Source organism: Mirounga leonina, unplaced genomic scaffold (genome assembly GCF_011800145.1).
Source record: "Mirounga leonina isolate KUSES-001 unplaced genomic scaffold, KU_Mleo_1.0 Mir_418, whole genome shotgun sequence".
In the NCBI taxonomy this organism is placed as follows: Eukaryota; Metazoa; Chordata; class Mammalia; order Carnivora; family Phocidae; genus Mirounga; species Mirounga leonina.
Window position 1 is genome coordinate 6,054,516 of NW_023270739.1, and position 19,566 is coordinate 6,074,081.

Sequence of the window (19,566 nt, forward strand, 5' to 3'; positions counted from 1 at the left end):
GGCTGGCCTTGCTGGCTCCAGAGCCCCTGCTCTCTCTCCTCTGACTCCCAGAGAGACTGTCCTCTCATCAGACCTTCTGGAAGGCCAGTGGAAGGACTCTCCATGCCCTTGGCTGTTCCAGCCCCTGAGACCCTGGCTTACCCTGGCTGAGGGAAAGATGACACAGTGTCCCAGATCAGTTCTGTTTCCTGGGAGGTCACAAGGGCAGGGCAGGGAATCGGGGCACCTGCTGGGTGGCTGGGGCCAAGAAACCCAGGCAGCAAGCCCAGCTCTGCCACTTATTCAGTGTGACCTTGGGCCGGTCGCTCCCCGTTCTGGGCCTCCTCGTCCACCCAGCCCTGGGCAGGGACAATGGTCAGTCCTTTGGGAGGCCACAAAGAGGGTGTTGGAGCTCCCGGTGGGGCACGCACAGCATGGAGCAGTACATGGGGAAACAAGCGAGTGAGGCGAGCCCCTTAGCCCTCCCACCCTGACTGGAGGCTGGGGGAGGGGCCGGTGGGGATGTGGGGAGAGGGGCCTGGAGGCAGAACGGGCCCCTGGCTTGCAGCAGAATCAGGGTTATATCATGGGCTGATGTCCCCAAGGCCTCCCAGAGTGACAGGAGCACTGAGCGGTGGAGCCCCAGGCTCAGGGATGGGGAAGGCGGGAGGACAGGGGACAGCAGGTGCTCTCCGGTCAGGTGGCTGGGGCTTGGCCCCAACTCTATCACTGGCTGCCTGAGTGACCCTGGGCAAGGGACCTTGACCTCTCCAGGCCTCAGTGTCCTCAACATAAAATGGAGACAGCCCCCATGCTCGTAGTAGGGCTGGGTGACAGCCCCTGATGTCCTGCAGGTGTTCCCACCCACCCTGGAGCCAAACCTTCCCAGCATCACCCAGGTCTATCTTTCACACCGATTTCCACCTCCGGGGCTCCTCTGTCCCTCATCTTCGCCCTTCCCGGGACCCCTGGTCTCTCACCACCAGTGTCAAGACATGCAGTAGGCACTCCATGAATGCTCAGTGACACCATGCATGAATGCAAACGCCCCCAGCCCCTGCTGGACAGACTTGCACACATGTGGAGATGCGCCCCCACCCAACACCCTACAGCCCCATCCCACCCTGAGCTGCCCTGGGCCTCAGGGGAACAACCCAGAGTCTCCTGAGGTGCTGGGCAGGGCAGCCTGGGAGGGAGCAGGGGTCTGGGAGTGGGCAGGAGGGCAAAGGGCGGGGGGCGGGGGGAAGCTGGGACTGGGGCAGGGGACAGGCGAGGGGCAGGTGGTCACTGCAGCTCAGTAGCCCTGAGACTGGTAGCCCTGGGGCTCGGTGTCAAAGGCGTTGGCCGGCTGCTGGTAGGTACCGCCCAGGCCGGCGGGGTCTGGCCCGGCGCTGGGCTCCACGTAGGGGGCATAAGGCATGCTGGAGTCCTGGCTGGGGTCCATGTAGTCCTGGGAGAAGAGAGCCGAATCGGCGCCAATCTGGTACCGCTGGAAGGCCAGCACGGCCTGGCCCGCCTGGGGACGGGAGCCGGCGGGGACAAGGACAGGTGGGAGGGGATGGTTAGAGGAGAGAGACAGACAAGAACAGTGGGTTAGTGGCAGTTAGTTCACAGGACACAGGCAGTAGGGGTTAAATATCCTCAAAGCCCCGAAGATGAAACCAAGCTTGCCCGAGGGGGAGTCTGTCCTGGCAGCCAGCCCTCAAGAGATCCAGAGCCACCCTGTCCATCCAGCCAGAAAGACCTTCAGAAGTCACCCGTCCCATGTCCCCCAACCCCAGAGTTCATGATGGGTCCCCAAGCATCCTCCACGGTGGAGCGTTAAAATGGCTCAAAGGCCACGACATCCTTCTCAAACTGTGGTCTCGGGGGTGTTAGGTGGAATGGGGAAAACGGGTTCTCGGTGGGATAGAGAACTGTTGGTATCTCCTGCAAGCCATCCCGTCTCCCTTGCAGCTAGGTGTAAGAATGTGACGGAGTTCTGGCCAGCACGTCACCCCAGGTCCTTTGCCCTGCCCTCTGACCCAACCCGTGGAATGCAGATGTGGTAGCTGGAGCTCTAATTGCCACACGGGACCGCGAGGTCCATAAGCCAAGTTGGAGGGATGGAAGAGGCCTGGGTCCCAAAAGGCCTCTGGAGCCGCTAGGTCAGTCCTGCACTAGGCTGCATTTAAACCACTGCGATTTACAGTTTCACTTGGGGCTGAACCTGATTCTAACTAAAACATTTGGTCAAACAAGTTTGGGACAAGAGTAAAATAAGTTTCAAGGCCACAGGACTTGTCAGAGCCGTGAAGGATGTATGCTGGGATCCCCAAGGGGAAAACTATGACAAGTGGCATGTGTCAACCTTATCTGACCAACAAAGCCCTTTCCCCATAGGACCTAGTTGGGAAAGACTTGTCTACAGCATACGTATGTAGGTGGGAAATTCTTTTTCAGTAAAAACTATCACACTGTTATTAAAGGCAATGACACTGACCACACCAAGTGAGGGAATAAATTTCAAAAAATAGTTTTTAGGTTTACATTGAAAGCCTCCTCCAAAGATCTTTCCAGCAGGTGGTCTGCCTGTGATGGAAAGATGCTAATGCTCAACATACCCGCTTTTGGGCTGGGAGGACTGAGGCTTAGTCAAGGGAGACCTCATGGCAGAGTCAGTGCCAGAAGCCAGATCTGAATAGAGGTCCTGCCTCTTCCCAGGCCAGGGCCCTCCCCATCTCTTTCCCTTTCATCAGCCCCCTGACAAGGCAATAAACCAACGAGGAACCCCAAAAGGCCATCTGATGACAGGCAGGGGGTGAAGTGTGCTTGGCGTTTTATTCTAGACAGTTCCAGAAGCTCAGTGACTAGGCACTGACTTTCGATTTGTGTCACTGGCAAAAGCTCTGAGGGGCAGCCCTTCCTGAATGGTGGCTGTCCAAAGCAGTGCAGGAGCCTGAAAAAGGGGGACCAGGTGGACGAGGGTTGAGCTGAGGAAATCAGGCCTCCCTTGGTCAGCCAGTTTGTGTGGGGGTGGGAGCGCGGGGGTGGGGGGAGGGGGAGACGGGCCCTGCTGGTGAGCCTGGCCCTGCTTCTTCAGAGCGGGTGCTGTCTGCGGCCATCTACACTTGTATGCCTCTCGTGTTCGGAAGCTTACTCTCTTTGTGCTTTGCTCTGGGGGCCTGTTTGCTTTAATTCCCCCTCGGCTCCTACAGAGGGTGGAGGGATAGGTGGTTCCTTCCTGGGGAAGCTGGAGGCTGTATAGAACTGGAGGCCAGAGTCTTTTGGAAGAACAAGGATTCACCCCCTGAGAACTGCCCCCAAAGTAGGGATTATGGAGGTGTCTCTGACTCCTGGGAGAGAATGAATGAATGAATGCATGAAAGAACAAAAGAACCTACATTTATTGAGCATCTCTATGCCAAGCCCTGCGCCGGCCTCTGCTTCATCCGCACAACAGCCCTGCGAGGTTGGTCCACTGGGTAGTGGACAGAGGCTCAGAGAGCGCAGGGGTTTGCCCAGGGTCATACAGCATATAAGAGCAGACGCACGCGAGGCGTCCTCTGACGTGCTCGGCCTGCCCTGCCCAGCAGCCAGCCTCCACGGGGACTGTAAGGTCAGCCTTCATGCTGCAGCGAGGGACAGGCTCTCCCAGCGTCCACAGCATCCTGGCAGCCCGTGTATGAGCCACCTCCCCCCATCTTAGAGCCCCTGGCAGTCTGGTTAGGGGAAACTGCAATTTGTTTGTCTTCCCCTCCCCAGCCTGTGGGCTCCTGGGGCCAGGCCCCCCGTCTGATTCATCACTAGGCACAAAACAGCTCAATAAATGTTTACTGAATGAATGGACAAACGAAACATAAAGGAGGCAACAAGTGATTCAGTGGCGGGTCTGAACTGGCCTCGCAGCCGGCCTTCCCCTGCCCCACGGGCCCTGGTATCCTGGCCACTCCCAGCAGCAGGACGCCCCACAAGCTTGCCACTGGCCATGACACGGGGCGCCCCTGCCTCTGGAAGCCGGGCAGGCCTACGGCTGTGCCGAGGTGGGAAACAGTGTGCTGTATTCCTCCTGGAAGGTAAGGTCCTTGAATCTCCGCACGGCCAGGGCTGCGGTCAGGCTCTGCCAGGAGAGAGCAGGGGTGAGGCCGGTGGGGAAGAGCTGGGAAAGGCAGAAGTGCCTGCAGTGGGCCAGCGGGCTCCTGTCAGTCAGGCTCTTGGCCCTGCCCCTGGAAGTCCTGCCGTCCAATCACCCACTCCTCTTCCATGAGCCCCACCCCCATCTCGGGGCTCCCTGTTCCAAACACCTCCCTGCAGGGCTGGGTGGGCTGGGACGTCCCCACACACGGGGCACCTTCTCTGGTCCGAGATGCCCTGGGGTCACCTGATTCTTCCGGCCCAGCCTTGAGGACCTGGAGGGCTGGTGTGACCACAGCTGTTCTCCTCCAAACTCTGGCTCCTAATATTGCATGGGGCCGGGGCGGGGGGGTATCCCAAGAGGAACTGGATATTCAGGGGCCCTCATAAGGAGCAGGAAGTCACTCCAGGGCAAGCCCAGGAGGGCAGAGGGGAAGGGAGGGCTGGCTGCAGTACACTTTGCAGGAGGGGCTGGGGCTGCCCGTATTCAGCCCCGGGGGCTCCCTGCAGAACTGGGCCCAGGACTGCCGGGAAGCCTGGAGGGGAAGGGGCTGCACGCAGGGGAGGGAGAACTTTGGGATGGGGGCCTGGAGCCCATGTGACCCCAGACATCTGCAGGAGGAAGATGAGGGGAGAAGAAATACATCAAGGCAACCTGGAACCAGTGGGAAAGAGCGTCCAGCCTAGGTCTAGAGCTTGCCAAGGGGTGCCATCTGGCCAGTCAGGCCCAGAGACATGCTTTCTTTGACCCACATGGGATTTTTTTTTAACTTGAATAAATTGCTAACACATAAAGATCAGATTTCACACAGAAATTCAGATTTCTGGCTTCTCTGGAAAACGGGAAGACCTGGCCTGTGTGGATCCCCATTCCCGCTCTGGAACAGGGGCTGAGGGTGCCCTTTTGGGGGGGCATGAACCTGCCACCGGCCCACTCATAATTTCTCATGTGCTGCCTGCCCCGTGGGCATCTGAGTTTGTGACACCCTCCCACCCCAAATCCAATCGCCTGATTTTACAGACGGGAAGACAGAGGCCCGGAAAATTAGAGGCAGCCCCAAGATGTGGCCCAGGTCTCCTGACACCTAGGCCTGGGCTCCTTCCCAGCCTCGGGACTGCAAAGCCTTATCTTCCCGCCTAGGCCTCTGCTAGTGTTTATAAAAGCTTATGGTAAATGCCCACGACCCAAATACCAGACTGGTTGGGAGGGGCGTTCATGATCACTGGTGGGTGCTCTGGGCCAAAGCAAGGGTCTCCCGTCACTACGGGACTGTCCTCACCGGCACTGGCAACAGCCTCCTTCCTCAGGAAGCAGCCCTGTGTGAGCGTCCAGGAGAGACGCAGGGGGCCACTCGGGCCCCAGGAAGCAAGAGTCCCTGGCGAAGCTGCAAGGCCCGCAGCCTGGGAGCCTGGCCGGGGTGGGAGAGTGCACGCCGGGCCGGTGGTATACTCACCCACGTGAAGATGGAGAAGAAGGAGAAGGTGATGGCGGCCCGGGCCGCATCTGTCCCTTCATTCATCGGGTTGTCCTTGGGCTTGGACACCTGCCACTGGTTGGCCAGGAAGCAGAAGCCCACGAACCAGAGGAAGGCCCAGAAGGCTGGGGTGTCCACCGGGACCAGGCAGAAGGGGCCACACGAGAGAGAGGGCGAGAGGGGAGGAACAGGGAGAGGTTCAGGAGCATGTTTCCCATGCTCCCCGACCCCCAAAGGGAGGGGCAGGGTGGGGGCGGGGGAAGGTGAGGCCAGAGCAGGGAGGTCGGTCAGACGCGGAGAGACCACAGAGAGGAGCCGGCGGCCGTGCAGACAGCAAGGCCAGGAGCAGAGCCGGGGGGAGCCAGGGGCGGTGAGGGGAGCGAAGCAGGGAGAGACAGAGAAAAGTCAGTCAGCCTGGGCGGGCATTTCTGTCATCTCAGCTGCACACAGATTTCCCAGCTGAATCCCTGCCTGGGGACCGCTGACCACCCTGCAGCAGTCTGGGAGGGGCACTGATCTGACCCCCTAGCCCACTGCAGCCTCCCTGAGAACTGGGCAGAGAGAGGAGGAGGCTGGGCAAGGGGGGCAGCTCGGCTGGGCGGGTCTGAGCACCAGCTTCTCATGTGCCTGCAGCCTCACAAAGCCCGAGGTTAGGGAGGAGCCTCTTGAGCAGAGGCCTGGGGAGTTTAGCAGTGAGAGCCTCGTGGCAATGAGAGCTTCTGTGGGTGCCCAGAGTCTACCAAGAGAGAACCAGAGCTGCTCCAGTAAAGCGTGTGTGTGCCAAAGGGCTGTGGTATCTAGAGACCAACGTCTCCCACAGGTACTGCTGCGGAACCCTGGGGCTCCGGGGAATACAGTTTGAGAACTACTAATTTCATTCTATCTTTCAAGTCTAAGGGACTGGCTTCACTGCTTACAAGTCAGCCGGGCTCATCCTGAGAGTCCCAGGCCCGGTAATGGGGGGAGGTCCCAGCCAGAGACCTGAGACCACAGCCAAAGCCTCACTGCCCCTCAACCAAAGCACCCAGTGATCAGACTCTCAGAACTCGTGCGGACAGAGGTTGGGTTACCTCCGCCAAAGGCTGTTTCTGGAAGACAGGGGCAGCAGGTCGCATCAGGCCCCGACCCTCCCCGGGCCTGGACTGTGTGCCATGCCATCAGTCTTGCCTTACTTCTCACGAGGCTCCACCAAGGGAGGTGGCACAGAAGCCCTGTCCCCTCCCCGCGGTGGAGCTCAGGGCTCTTCTAGGGTCTCAGGCCCAGCCCTGGTCCCACCACTCCCCGTTGCCAGCCAGGTGACCCCCGGTCTGTCCCCTCACCCGCCTCATAGCTGTGCGTGAGGAGTGACGGGCCCATGGCTGGGGCAGCCCTCTGCAGTCTCTGTTGTGCTGGGGGGGGGGGGGGGCCCACGGGGGCGGGGGCCCCCCCCGGGGCCCCGATGGGGGGGGGGGGGGGGGGGTGCCCACGGGGACGGGGGACTCACCTGAGACCCCAATGTCGGACAGGACGGCTTTCTTGCGGTCCTTCACGCTGCTGATCTGGGGGAAGTACACGTCCAGGGCCAGGTAGAGCAGGCACGTGAGGAAGGCGAGCACGCCCACGGCCACACCATAGCTGCAGGCGTTGGGGTTGCGGTTGTAGATGCAGAACTTCTCGCCCCCCGAGTTGCTGTTGAGGTAGCCCTCGTTCACGATGGAGCCGAACACCACGATGGAGAACACCTGTCAGGGCGGGGGAGGCGCAGAGCTGGGCATGAGACCCAGGCCGGCCCTGGCCCAGCACCAGGCCTGGAGAAGGGGCGGCTACTCCCCTCAGCCTGCTGTCTGCCCCCACCCCAGCCAGCCCCCCTCACCCCAATCAGCCTCAAGGCTGCTGTTAAGCAGGCACGGCAGAGGGGAGGCCCAGAGAGGGAGGGCACCTTGCTTAGGGTCACACAGCGCAGCAGGGGATGATCACTTCCTTCCTTAGCCTCAGGCTCTAATGACCCTCTGACCACGAATTTGGTACTACCATGCCACCAGCCAGGTCCTGAGAGGTCCTCCTGGGCCCTGACCCCAAGATTCCTCCAGAACTGCAGGCTTGGCCTCCCAGAACGAGGGGTCTCATGCCCTTCCGGGAGGTAGACCTGCCAAGGCTGGGTCCTCCGGATGCTGGCGCGTGCCCAGCCCCATCTCCAGTCATGACCTGAGCCGAAGGCAGATGCTTAACCGACTGAGCCACCCAAGCGCCCCTAAACCTCTGACTCTTGGTTTTAGCTCGGGTCATGATCTCGGGGTCCTGGGATCAAGCCCTGTGGCCAGCTCTGCGCTCAGCAGGGAGTCTGCATGGGGTTCTTTCCCTCTGCCCCTCCCATCGCTCGTTCTCTCTCTCTCACAAATAAATATATTAATTTTTTTTTAATTTTTTTTTGAAGATTTTATTTATTTATTTGAGAGAAAGAATGAGATAGAGAGAGCATGAGAGGGGGGAGGGTCAGAGGGAGAAGCAGACTCCCTGCCGAGCAGGGAGCCCGATGCGGGACTCGATCCCGGGACTCCAGGATCATGACCTGAGCCGAAGGCAGTCGCTTAACCAACTGAGCCACCCAGGCGCCCCAATAAATATATTAATTAAAAAAAAAAAGTAACAGCAGTCACAATCCTGCCAGTTACAGGGCAACCTGCACTCCCCCAAGTACGGTGCACATACCTCATTTAACCCAGTAATCCTCTGTGACAGGTCTATTGCAGCTGGGTAGGCAACCGCCTGAGATGGCCCCCCACCCACCTCCTGGTATTCACAGCCTTGTACAACTTCTTCCCCTTGAATGCCGGCTGGGCCTTCTGATTCACTTCTAACCAACAGAATATCACAAAAAGTGATAAAAAACATCTCTGCGAGGAGATTACAGACACTTTGGCTTCCACCTTGTTTACCCTCTCTTGCCACTCCCTACTTGCTCGCTCTAATGGAAGAAGCTGCCATGTTTTGAGCCACCCTGTGGAGAGGCCCACATGGCATGGAAGTGAGGGAGGCCTCCAGCCAACAGTCAACAGGGAGTGGAGCCCCTCAGCCTGTAAGGAGTCGAGTTGGCCAGCACCATGTAGGTGAGCTTGAAAATGGGTCCACCCTCAGCCTTCAGGTAAGGCCCTGGCTGACACCACACTGTAACCCGTGAGAGATCCTGAGGCAGAGGCAGCTGGCTAAGCAGATTCCTGACATTAGAAACTAGGAAATGACAAATGTTTGTTATTTTAAGCCACTTTATTTGGGGATATTTTGTTATACAGCAATAGCTAACTAATACATCAGTTATCATCAGCATTTTGCAGATGAGACAGTTAAGGTACGAGTACTGATTAATGTTACCAGAGTCATAAAACTGTTAAGTTTTTAGAGTCCAGGGGCTGGACATGCTTTGGGGCACCTGGGTGGGTCAGTCAGTTAAGTCTCTGACTTCGGCTCAGGTCATGATCTCAAGGTCCTGGAATCAAGTCCTGCATCGGGCTCCCTGCTCATGGGGAGTCTGCTTGTCTCCTTCCCTCTACCCCTCCCCCTGCTTGGATGCTCTCTTTCTCTCTCAAATAAATAAAATCTTAAAAAAAAAAAAAAAATTCTTGCTTTTTCCTCCTGCCTCTCACCTTCCCTGAAACTGTGTGAGGGTGAAGAGGCCCAGACTCAACAGGCAGAGCCTCAGGTGTGGCCTTCAGTGAGCTTGAGGCAGGGGCCAGAGGGCATTTTTATTGCCTGTTTTCCACTTCTTTGTGGTTTCCAATTTTTCTAAAATAAGAAACTATAATTTCAGGTACATTTTCATCCTCAGCTAATATGCAGGATGGGCAGTAACTCCATGGCAGGTGTGGGAAAACACATGAAAAGCATTATTATTTTTTTTAATCTCATCTTCCTAAGATGTCTATACTTTTTTTTTTTTTAAAAGATTTTACTTATTTTTTGAGAGAGAGTGAGTGAGACACAGCACACATGAGCAGGGGCAGGGGAGAGGGAGAAGCAGCCCCCCCACCAAGCAGGGAGCCTGATGCAGGGCTCGATCCCAGGATCCTGGCATCATGATCTGAGCCAAAGGCAGATGGTTAACGACTGAGCCACCCAGGCGCCCCTAAGATGTCCATACTTTACATGGATTCTGTAATGTACTGGATCTGTGTAGTAGTAATGTATATCAAACAAATAAATCTACATTTAATGGGAGGACTGATTGAAAAGTTTTTCCTAAAGAATGGCACGACCAAAAGTGTGGAGACCACTGGTTCACAGCACTGTGTGTTAAGAAAAATTCTAACCCAAATGTCCGTCGATAGATGAATGGAGAAACAGGTTGGGGCATCTCCACATAATGGAATAGTTTTCAGTCATTAAAACAAACAAACAACATCTAAAACTAATGATGTAATGCATGGGGATTAACATAAGAATAAAAAATTTAAACAACAACAACAACAAACAAACAAACAACAAAACAGTTCTGATACGTGCTACAACTGGATGAACCTTAAAACAAGCGGAAAAAGAGGTGAAGGAAGACGCTTAACCGACTGTAACACAGAAAGTCAATGTTACATGATTTCATTTCTGTCCTGTATCCTTAACAGGCAAAACAGACAAGAAGCAGACCAGAGGTGACCAGGGCTGCAGGAGGGGGGATGGGGAGCGATTACTTAATGAGCACGGGGGGGGGGGGTTTATGGGGTGATGAAAAGTTTTGAAACTAGACAGAGGCAATCGTTGCACATAAATGTCACTGAACTGTGTGCTTTAAAATGGTTTATTGCGCGCTATGTGGGTTTTTCTGGAATAAGAAAAGAAAGAAAGAGAAAGAAAGAAAGGGAAAGAAGGAAAAAGGAAAGGAAGGAAGAAAGGAAGGAAGGAAGGAAGGAAGGAAGGAAGGAAGGAAAGAAAGAAAGAAAGAAAAAGAAAAGAAGGGGCGCCTGAGTGGTTCAGTCGGTTAAGCATCTGCCTTCAGCTCAGGTCATGATCCCAGGGTCCTGGGATCGAGCCCCGCATCGGACTCCCTGCTCAGCGGGGGGGCCTGCTTCTCCCCCTCCGTCTCTCTCCCTGCTCATGCTCTCTCTCTGTATCTGTATCTCTGTGTCTCAAATGAATAAATAAAATCTTTAAAAAAAAAGAAAAGAAAAGAAAGAGAAAGAAAGGGAAAGAAGGAAAAAGGAAAGGGAAAGAAGGAAAAAGGAAAGGAAGTAAGAAAGGAAGAAAGGAAGGAAGGAGAGAAATAAAGAAAGAAAAAGAAAAGAAAGAAAAGAAAAGAAAAAAGAAAAGAAAGAGTGGGTCTGTGTCCTGGTTCAATCACAAGCACACAGTTGGGCCGTGGTGGCCCATGAGCCACACATTTGCCAATCCAGACTTGAGAATGTACACATAGCCACGGTCTAGCCCCTCGCGGGCATGCTGGCTCTCGGGGTGGCCGTGTCACACGTTCTGCGTCCTCATGATCACCCCGCGAAGCGCAGAGGGCAATTCGCACTGCTCCCAATTAGCGGCGTAGGAAAACTGAGCCTCAGAAACAGCAGGTGGCACTGTTGTCAGCAGGACAGGCTGAACCTGAACCCACATGTAGGCTCTTTCCCACCTGACCCACCTGACCAAGTTGACTCTCAGCCTCAGGAAGTGGGCCCTGAAGCAGACAGACACCTGAGGGGCCCATAGTGTGAGAGCCAAGTCTGTGCTCAGGGGCACAGGAGGGGAGAGGCAGCAAGTCCGGATTTCACAGCAATTGTCTAAGGGACTCCTAGGCTACTGACACATTCTGGACAAGCCAGGCAGACGCTGGACACCGGGAGGCGAAGGCGGGCTCTGATGGCCGGTTGCCAGAGCCGTGCACAGCACAACTCCGGGACTGCCATTCACGCACCCCTTGGACCTGTGCGCTAAGAGAAGTCCAAGGTTCCTACCAGGAACCTGCCAGGTCAGGAATCTGAGGCCCAGCTCTGGATGTCACCCGCGGTCCCCAATCCAGCAGAATGGAAAAGCCTCTTGATTAGAGGGCTCTCCAGACACTGAGGAGTCACACAGGGTTGCTGGAGTCAAATCCCAGGCCTGCTGCTTATGCTGTGTGGCCTCAGGCAAATGACAACCTCTCTGAGCCTCAGATTGGTCCTCTGCAAAAATTAACCTTCCCTTCAGGCCTAGTGGGCGAATTACATGCAAGCACCCTGAGCAGAGCAGTGCACTGTAGGGGTTTAGCAAGGATTAACTACCTTCTCCAGAGGCCCCAGGGAAGAAGGAAGAGCACCAGCAAGGCCCTCTTGGGCAGCACTTCCTGACTGACAGGCTCCACCAGGGGTGGGGACAGGGGTGGACCCCCCCAGCCAAAAGCAGGCCAAGAGGAGGTGGGAGGAGAAATAGGCAGGCGGAAGTCGGGGCTTTGGGGACAAGCAGAGGAGGAACCATTAAGACAGGGCCCTCTTGGGGGGAGAGAAGCAGGGAGTCCCTGGAGAGGCCGGGAGGCAGGTGCTGGAGACACCGAGTCCCCAAGAGAGTAAGGAACAAGGTCACAACATCCTCTGAGGACCCACAGGGCCCAAGGGCAGGCAGAGAGAGGAGGCTCTGTGCCCGCTCGGGTTCTCCTCTCCAGCCCACAGCTCCGGCACACAGGGCGCTCAAAGTCACCCTGGGCAAGGGACTTGCCTTCTCAGCGCCTCAGTGCCCTCATCTGTAAAGCAATGGCGCCTCGCGAGGAAGGGATGAAGTCAGGCCCGTGAGGACCGGCAGGTGTCCTGGAGGCAGCGTCCCCAAACACCAGACTGACGCTGAACAAGTGGACGGGATAACGAAGCATCGAAGCGTTGCAGGTGGGGGCAGCGGCGGGAGGGACGCAGCAGTGGTCAGCGAAGGAGCCGAAGCAGCGATCGTGGAGCGCAGACAAGAAGCAGCCAGCCCGGCCAAGATGAGGGGAAGCGTGTTTCAGGCAGAACAGAAAGGGCAGAGGCCGAAGGTGGGAGGCGGTGACCAACGAGTGGGGCTGGAGAGGTGCATGGGCCGGGGAGGAAGGGAGGCAGGGAGTGTTGGGGGGGGGGGAGGGAGAGTGTTGGGGGGGGCAGGGCCAGATGGACGACAGTGGGACACGGTGAGAAGTCACAGGGGTGACCAGACCTGTGGATCCCCATCCCCACCCTGCAGCACGAAAAGCCCTAAAGCCATTCCCCACCGCCTTCCAGACACGATCCAAGCTTCCAGGGCCGGTGGTCAAGGCCCCTGGGCCTCACCTCCCTCCACGGCTCACCAATCAGTGCTTTCCCACCTTCCCACGCCCCGCCCCCCCACACCATTTCCTCTCTGAACCTGGTTGCTACCTGCGCCAGGTTATGTTCTGTGGGGGTGGAGCCAGCTCCCACCCAGGCCAGACCCCCAGAGCCACCAGGGGCAGGGTGAGTTCGGAGCCACTTCAGGCCTAAGAGCAGGTGGGTGACTTGATGTGACTTAGGTCTGAAAAGAGCCCCCCCTGGGCGGATGGAGAGAAGAGCGTAGGGCCAGGGTGAAGGCTGGGGGTGGGGGTGTGTGCATGTCCCCATCGGGGACACAGGTGTGCATGCCACGTCCCCTGCAGGCTTCAGAGCTGGGCCAGGACAGGGAGCCTCACCTAGACCGGGCCCGAGAGTCTACACACAGAGAAGCGTTGCCAAGGTCCCCTGTGGTCCCCAAACTCCCTCAAGGACCCTGCAAGCCCCGGGTTAACTTCTCCATTTAGCTGTTGTCCCTCCACCCTAGTGGGAGCCCCCCAGGAGCCGGGATGGGCCTCAGGTTTCTGTCCCCCAGCGCTCCCATCCCGCTGGGAGGAAGGGGGGGCTCCCTCTGGATCCGCTCGGTGACTGAAATGCGTCCTCCTAACTGGGCGAGGCCAGTGTCCGGGGGTCTGCCCAGGGCCACGGCTGGTGGGGGTGGCTGCACACTCAAACCCAAGTCTCTCTGAGCCCCGCGCCAGGCTCCGCATCAGGTCAGGCGGCCTCCAGGGGACTTGCTAAGGCCTGATCTGCAGCAGGGAGCGCACAGAGCCACCACCAGAGGCCCGGAATAAAACCAGAACGAAATTCTATGCTGTTGTGGGCGAACTCTTCCCGACAAGCAGATATGCTGGAGGGACGGGACACAGGTCCCTGGTGGCAGAACCAGCGCCCTGGAAACAGGACAGGGTGGCCTCAGGGGGGGTCCCAGAGAGGTCACTGGTCACGGGAAGGCACAGGAAAAAAACCACCCCTTTTCCTTGAACTAAAGAAAATGCTATAAAAATTTCTTTTTTTTTTTTTTTTAAAGGCACCAATGTAAATGGGCCGAGGCTGTTTTTTTTGCCGTCTTTATAATCCAATCCTGGGTCTTTTTAAAAATGGATTTAAAAAAAATGGATTCCAGATGGCAATTGGAACAGAGTTAGGTCGAACTCAGAAAAACAAATCAGGGGTACCCAGAATTTCAGGATCTTGGGGTACTGGATTCAGAGACACAGAAATGGAGACCCCAGGACAGCTGGACCCCACCCTGACCTCCCCTCTTCCCCTCCCCCACTCGGCTCAGCCACCCCAGAGGGCCCGGCCGCAGGCTGTCTGGTAAGTTTGCACCTGCTGTTCTCACTCCCAGAACGCCCTTCCCCACCTTTTTCATCTTTCAGATAGGATCGAACTCCTTCTCACCCTTCAAAACTCTCCTCCACCCCGACCCTGCACACACTCATTTCTGGGTCTGTCTCCCCCAGGAGACCTCGAGCTAACCCCACAGCCTCTGCAGGAGCTCTGCATCGACTGGGAGTGCCTGGCAAAAATCATGTCACTTAATCCTCACCAAAACCTCTAAGGAAGGGCACCTGGGGGGCTCAGTCAGTTAAGCGGCCAATTCATGATTTTGGCTCAGGTCATGATCTCACAGTCGTGGCATCCAGCCCGGAGTCAGACTCTGAGCTGGGTGTGGAGCCTGCTTGAGATTCTCTTTCTCCTTCTCCCTCTGCCCCTCCCTCTCTCTCTTTCTAATAAAAATTATCTTTATTTTTTTTTAGAGATTTTATTTATTTTTTATTTATTTATTTTTATTTTTTTTGTTTTTCATTTATTTATTTGTTTATTTGACAGAGAAACACAGAGAGGGAACACAAGCAGGAGGAGGGGGAGAGGGAGAAGCAGGTTTCCCGTGGAGCAGGGAACCTGATGCGGGGCTCGATCCCAGGACCCCGGGATCATGACCCAAGCCGAAGGCAGACGCCTAACGACTAAGCCACCCAGGCGCCCCTATTTATTTTTTAACAGAGAGAGAGAGACAGAGGGTGAGAGAGGGAACACAAGCAGGGAGAGTGGGAGAGGGAGAAGCAGGCTTCCCGCTGAGCAGGGAGCCCGATGTGGGACTCAATCCCAGGACCCCGGGATCATGACCTGAGCCGAAGGCAGACGCTTAACGACTGAGCCACCCAGGTGCCCAAAAATAAAGTATCTTTAAAACCTTTAAAGAAAAACATCTCCACAATCAGGCTCACTTAGCTCATTTCACAGAGAAGGAAGCTGAGGCTCAGAGAGGCCTGGACTCTAGCCGGCCCATAACAGGCTGGCCCCTAGCGGGTAAGCAGGGTGCCAGCCCCCAGCCCAGGCCTGCCCTCCCTCCAGTCCCATTCCAGAATGTAAGCCAAATCTCTACCGTCAGCTGCCTCCCCAGGAGGGAATTCCAGATCCCAAACTCTAGGACAAGCATGAGTCCCGTGAGGGACACCTGCCGTCCGGAGCTGTGTCACCACCCCACAGGGCAGGAGAGGCGGGGCCCACTTTCCTCCATATCCGCACAGAGCGGGCAGGCCATAGGCTGTGTCTGGGCCACTGCTGGGCATCAGGCTGACCCAGCTCCAGGGAGAGCCGCGCCCAGCCAGCATGGGGGGCAGAGGTCACTGCTGTTTGCTGGAACTACCCAGAGGCTGGCTTTAACCATCTTTAGGCACATGCTGGGTTTCCCCCCAGATAAACTGTGTATAACATCGTTATACACAAATGTCCCCAGTTATTGGTTCATTTGTGGGTGAACATCTCCCTCCTTGGACCCAGAGGGAGGGTCAGGAAAAGGCTTAGAGGGGAGCAAATAGCAAATCTGAGATGGGCAGAGGCACAGGCAGCATGGGAATCAGGAGAAGGGAGGATTCCCTCCTTAGCATCCCTAGTTTGGGCCTCTGCTTGCACACCTCTGGCCACGGGGAGCTCACTCCCTAAAAAAGGGGGGCTGCTGAGTCCTCTCCCTCACCCCGAGCTGACCCTGCCTTCCTGCCAGTGTCCCTACCAAAGTCCTTGATCCTGTTTCCTGGGTCGCAGGGAAAGGCTGTAAGGAAAGAAGTAGCTGTGCTTTTGAGGGATGAGTCAGGCTGCCAAGGGCCCCCCTCCTTCATGGGAATGGGGCCCTGCCTCCCACGGGGTCATATGAGGAAAATGGCTGAAGCCAACGCAGGGGCACATGACGAGCACCAGGCAGCCTCTCTGCTTCCTGGAGAGCCTCGTGCGGAGCCGCAGGGCTGAGGCAGGGTTGCGGGGGGGAGGGCTCCTAGGGTCCCTTCTCTCCTCCCCTGCCCGGGCACCTTGTTCTGAAGCCTTGGATGTGACCTGCAGGGGATTAGGCCATAATCTTCCTGCAAGCTGTCCCTCACATTCTCAGCGGTGGGGGTGGTGAGGGGGCTCTGCAGGGCAGGGGCCTGAGCAAGTAGACCCCTGTCCCCAAGCTACTGAGAGCCTCAACTGGGTGATCTGAAGGGTCCCCCTCCTCTCCGCACTGTCCCCACCTTCACCCTCTTGTGGCTGTGTAACCATGGGGGGCAGGGGGAAATCAAGACCCTGAGACAAGCTGCTTGACGGCCCCAGGCAGCTGCTTGGGGACAGGAGTATCCACCCCCTCCCCACTACAGCCCAGGTCCTTCCTCACCCAGGTCCTGCCACCTCGGAAGTTTCGGAGGTAGGGAGGGGGAACAATGCCACCCCTGGAAAAGCACTGTGAACGCCAACCAAGCACCACCGGAGCCCCTCCTAGGCAGGACCTTGTTTATGCCCCAATGGCCCCCCTGGGGCAGGCCCTGCTCTCCCCATTTTGCAGATGGGGAAACCAAGGCTCTCTGCTGTCTCTCCGCTACTAAGGGCAGGGATAACCACCCAGGTCTGTGAGCTCCTCCTCACCTCAATGCCTGTCTCTGCCCTGCCAGTTCCTATAAGCCTGACATTGTCCACTGTTTCTTTCACTCTGTGGAAATACCAGGTCTTCAGAGAGATAATCTGGTCCCAGGCCCTGCCTCACTTTCTAGAGAAAAAGACACAAAGGGGGAGATGCCTTCTGCTTTGAGAGTTCTTACAGCCTTTCACATAGAGCACAAGGGAAGCAGGGAGGAGACAGCAAGCTTGGGGGTGGGGGGATCCTGGAAGGCTTCAAGGAGGAGGTGATATCTGAGTTGGGCCTTGAAGGCTGTGTGGGAGACCCTAAATGGGGACAAGGGGTGGAAAGAGGAAAGCAGAGCAGTGCAGTTTCCCACCTCGTTTACCCTTACAAGACGCTAAAAGCACCATCTAGTACCGGATACAAGAGTGACATAATAGACGCAGTCTCTGTCCCCCCAGAGCTTCCACCCATGGGGGTGGCAGCCTCTTCACTGCTCTCCTGCACCTCTCGGCCTTTACCATGACCCTCCTTCTGCCCGGAAGTCCTCCTCCCCGCTTCTCCGCCTGGCTGGCCCCATCGCTCTCATCTCCACTGTACTGTCACCTCCCTGTCCCTGACCTGAGTGTCCCCTCACTCTGGCTGCGTGCTCATCTCTGTTCTCACTGGTTTACAGTCCGTGAGCCCTCGGCAAAGAGCAGGCCCCCAGCACGCGCTCCCGTGTGTATTAAAGGGAAGACGACAGGGTGTGTGCGTCCTGTGGCTGTTGGGACCAAGGGGAGGACAGAGAAGCCTCTCACGGCCGGCCAGCTTCAGCGGAGAGAGCCGTTAATGACAAGCGACCATGGATGTGGCAAGGTCACAGATGGTGGAGAGGACGGGGAGAACGCCTGAGCGGGGTGCAGGTGAGAAACCGAGGGAGAACCCCTGGAGACCGTGACCAGACAGGTCTTCTGAAGGCCCGGAGCAAGCGGCCGCAGGGAGGCCGGCGGGGGACACAGAACGGGAGAGAGCCCGGGGGAGGGGGAGGCCGGGGCTGGGTGCCGGTGGGTGAGAGCTCGGGGGAGCCCAGCTGCAGGGGGGCAGGGAGGAGGAGGTGAGGGCACAGCCCAAGGGCCAGTGGCTCAGAGGTCCCAGGCCCAGGGATGCTGAGACCAAGAGGTGAGAGAGAGCTGGAGAGACAGAGGAGGGGGAGTGCAGACAGCTGCTGCGAAGGTGGGCCAGGCCTCACCCGGGGCCCCGGCCCGAGGACGGGACCGTGGGAGGAGGCCGAGGCCAGGGTAGGAGCAGGGTCATGGAGGTGCGCGCTACGGTCACCAGCAATGAAGGCAGGAGTAGTGCTAGGGAGAGCAAGTGTCAGGACGTAGGCACCTTCAAGGAAAAGGGGAGTGACCTGCGGCTGGCCCAAGAGGCAGGGATTCAGTGCTGGCACAGAAGTCAGAGCTGGGGGAGAATGGTCTGGAGGCAGCCTGGGGAGCCAGGAGGACCCTGTTCCATCTCCAGGCTCGGCAGAGGGAGGGTATGACAGAAAGAAGAGCCCCTTAAGAAGGCTGCCAGGGGAGCGGGGTCATCGGGGGAGGCTGGGTTACAGTACAGCTTATAATTAGGGATGTTCAGTATGGGGCTGAAGACTTGGGGACCCAGGCCATGTCTGCTCGCCCCCTGGACCGTGAGCTGAGAGCCCCAGCTTGTTGGGGTTCCTGGAAGACTGTGTTCTAAACAGTCTGGGCCTGGCAGCCTAGGACTGCCCCAGCCAAACAGCCACCCCCTCCCCACGGCCCCCTTCCCCCGCAAGGGGAGCTGAGCATAATTCCATCCCTGGAAGGGAAGTGTCCTCCAGAAACACAGCAATGTGAGCCGCCGTGCCAGGATCCAACCGACTCTCTGCTCACATCCGTGGACCTGGGACCCAGGCCCCTTGCTGCAAGCCCCCCAAAAGCACTGTGAGGGTGTAGTTCTTGATATCACTTCTTCAAAGACTGACTGGTCCAAAAGTCCCCAACCTGGAGTCCACTAGGAGCAAGAGTGGGGGTTCTTTGAGGATAGAAAGGTTGGGAACCACAAGCCCAATCCGATTATCCTTTTCCCCTTTGACAGGTGGGGGAACTGAGGCCCAGAGCACATGGCATCCTGCTCAAGTCATACCACCAGCCAGGGTCAGAGGGGTTGCAGAACATGGCTTCAGGCCCCAGGCCCCTCCCCGTGGCCTGCCCTGCCTGTCCTCCCACCGGACAGCTGGTTCCCCGGGTTTGGTGCCCAGCGCAGCTCCCTTGCCAGCTCTGCCATCTGCCCTCCTTTCCTTCTGGTTTTCCTCCTCTCTGCCCCTCCTCCCCCAGCCTTTGTTCTTTCTCCCCAGGCTCGGGCTTGCCTCACAGCTTCCCAGCTTCCCAGGCACAGGCGCAGGTCCCTGCAGGAGCAGGTCATGGGGCTCGCCCCATGTGGCTGGGGACTCCCTGAAGCGGAAGCTGTCAGCTGTGATCCCAGCCACTCCAGTTAACCTCTCTGGGCCTCAGCTTCTCACCTAAAGTGGGGTAACAAAACCCACTCGACCAGGATGCCACAGGCCTGGGAGGAGCGGATGTATGGCAGGCCCTTTACACATCCGTCTTCACAAAGTTGCGAATCTGCCCCAAACCTAAGCATTCCAGTCGCAGGTCACAGATGAGGCTTGGAGAGGCCAGGATTTTCCAAGGTCCTGCTCAGGCGATCCTGCTCCCCACGTCAAACACCAGGCTCCCCCAGGCTCCCAAGTTCCCACACTGCCCCTGTGCACGAGGAAATACCCAAGATACAAGGCAGGATCCTACCAGCTAACATCTGAAGACCTCAGCCCTCAGCCAACGTCTCCTGAAGACCTCACCTACCAGCCAACATCTCCTGAAGACCTCAC

General features: G+C 57.3%; 1 protein-coding gene across 2 annotated transcripts in view; it reads right to left on the reverse strand.

Moving 5' to 3' along the window:
* Window positions 1-1,218: 1,218 nt before the first annotated feature.
* The window catches only part of SYNGR1 (synaptogyrin 1), a 23,531-nt gene continuing 5,183 nt past the window's right edge, over window positions 1,219-19,566 (reverse strand). The window contains exons 2-4 of one of the 2 annotated variants that reach the window (XM_034987478.1): window positions 7,051-7,288; window positions 5,547-5,692; window positions 1,219-1,495 (exon numbers count right to left, since the gene is read on the reverse strand). In XM_034987478.1, the coding sequence (XP_034843369.1) occupies window positions 1,274-1,495; window positions 5,547-5,692; window positions 7,051-7,288 (606 nt within the window). In that variant the 3' untranslated portion in view covers window positions 1,219-1,273. Of the gene's footprint in view, window positions 1,496-3,347; window positions 4,079-5,546; window positions 5,693-7,050; window positions 7,289-19,566 lie in introns of those variants that run through there. The other variant, XM_034987479.1, reaches the window with a different exon arrangement.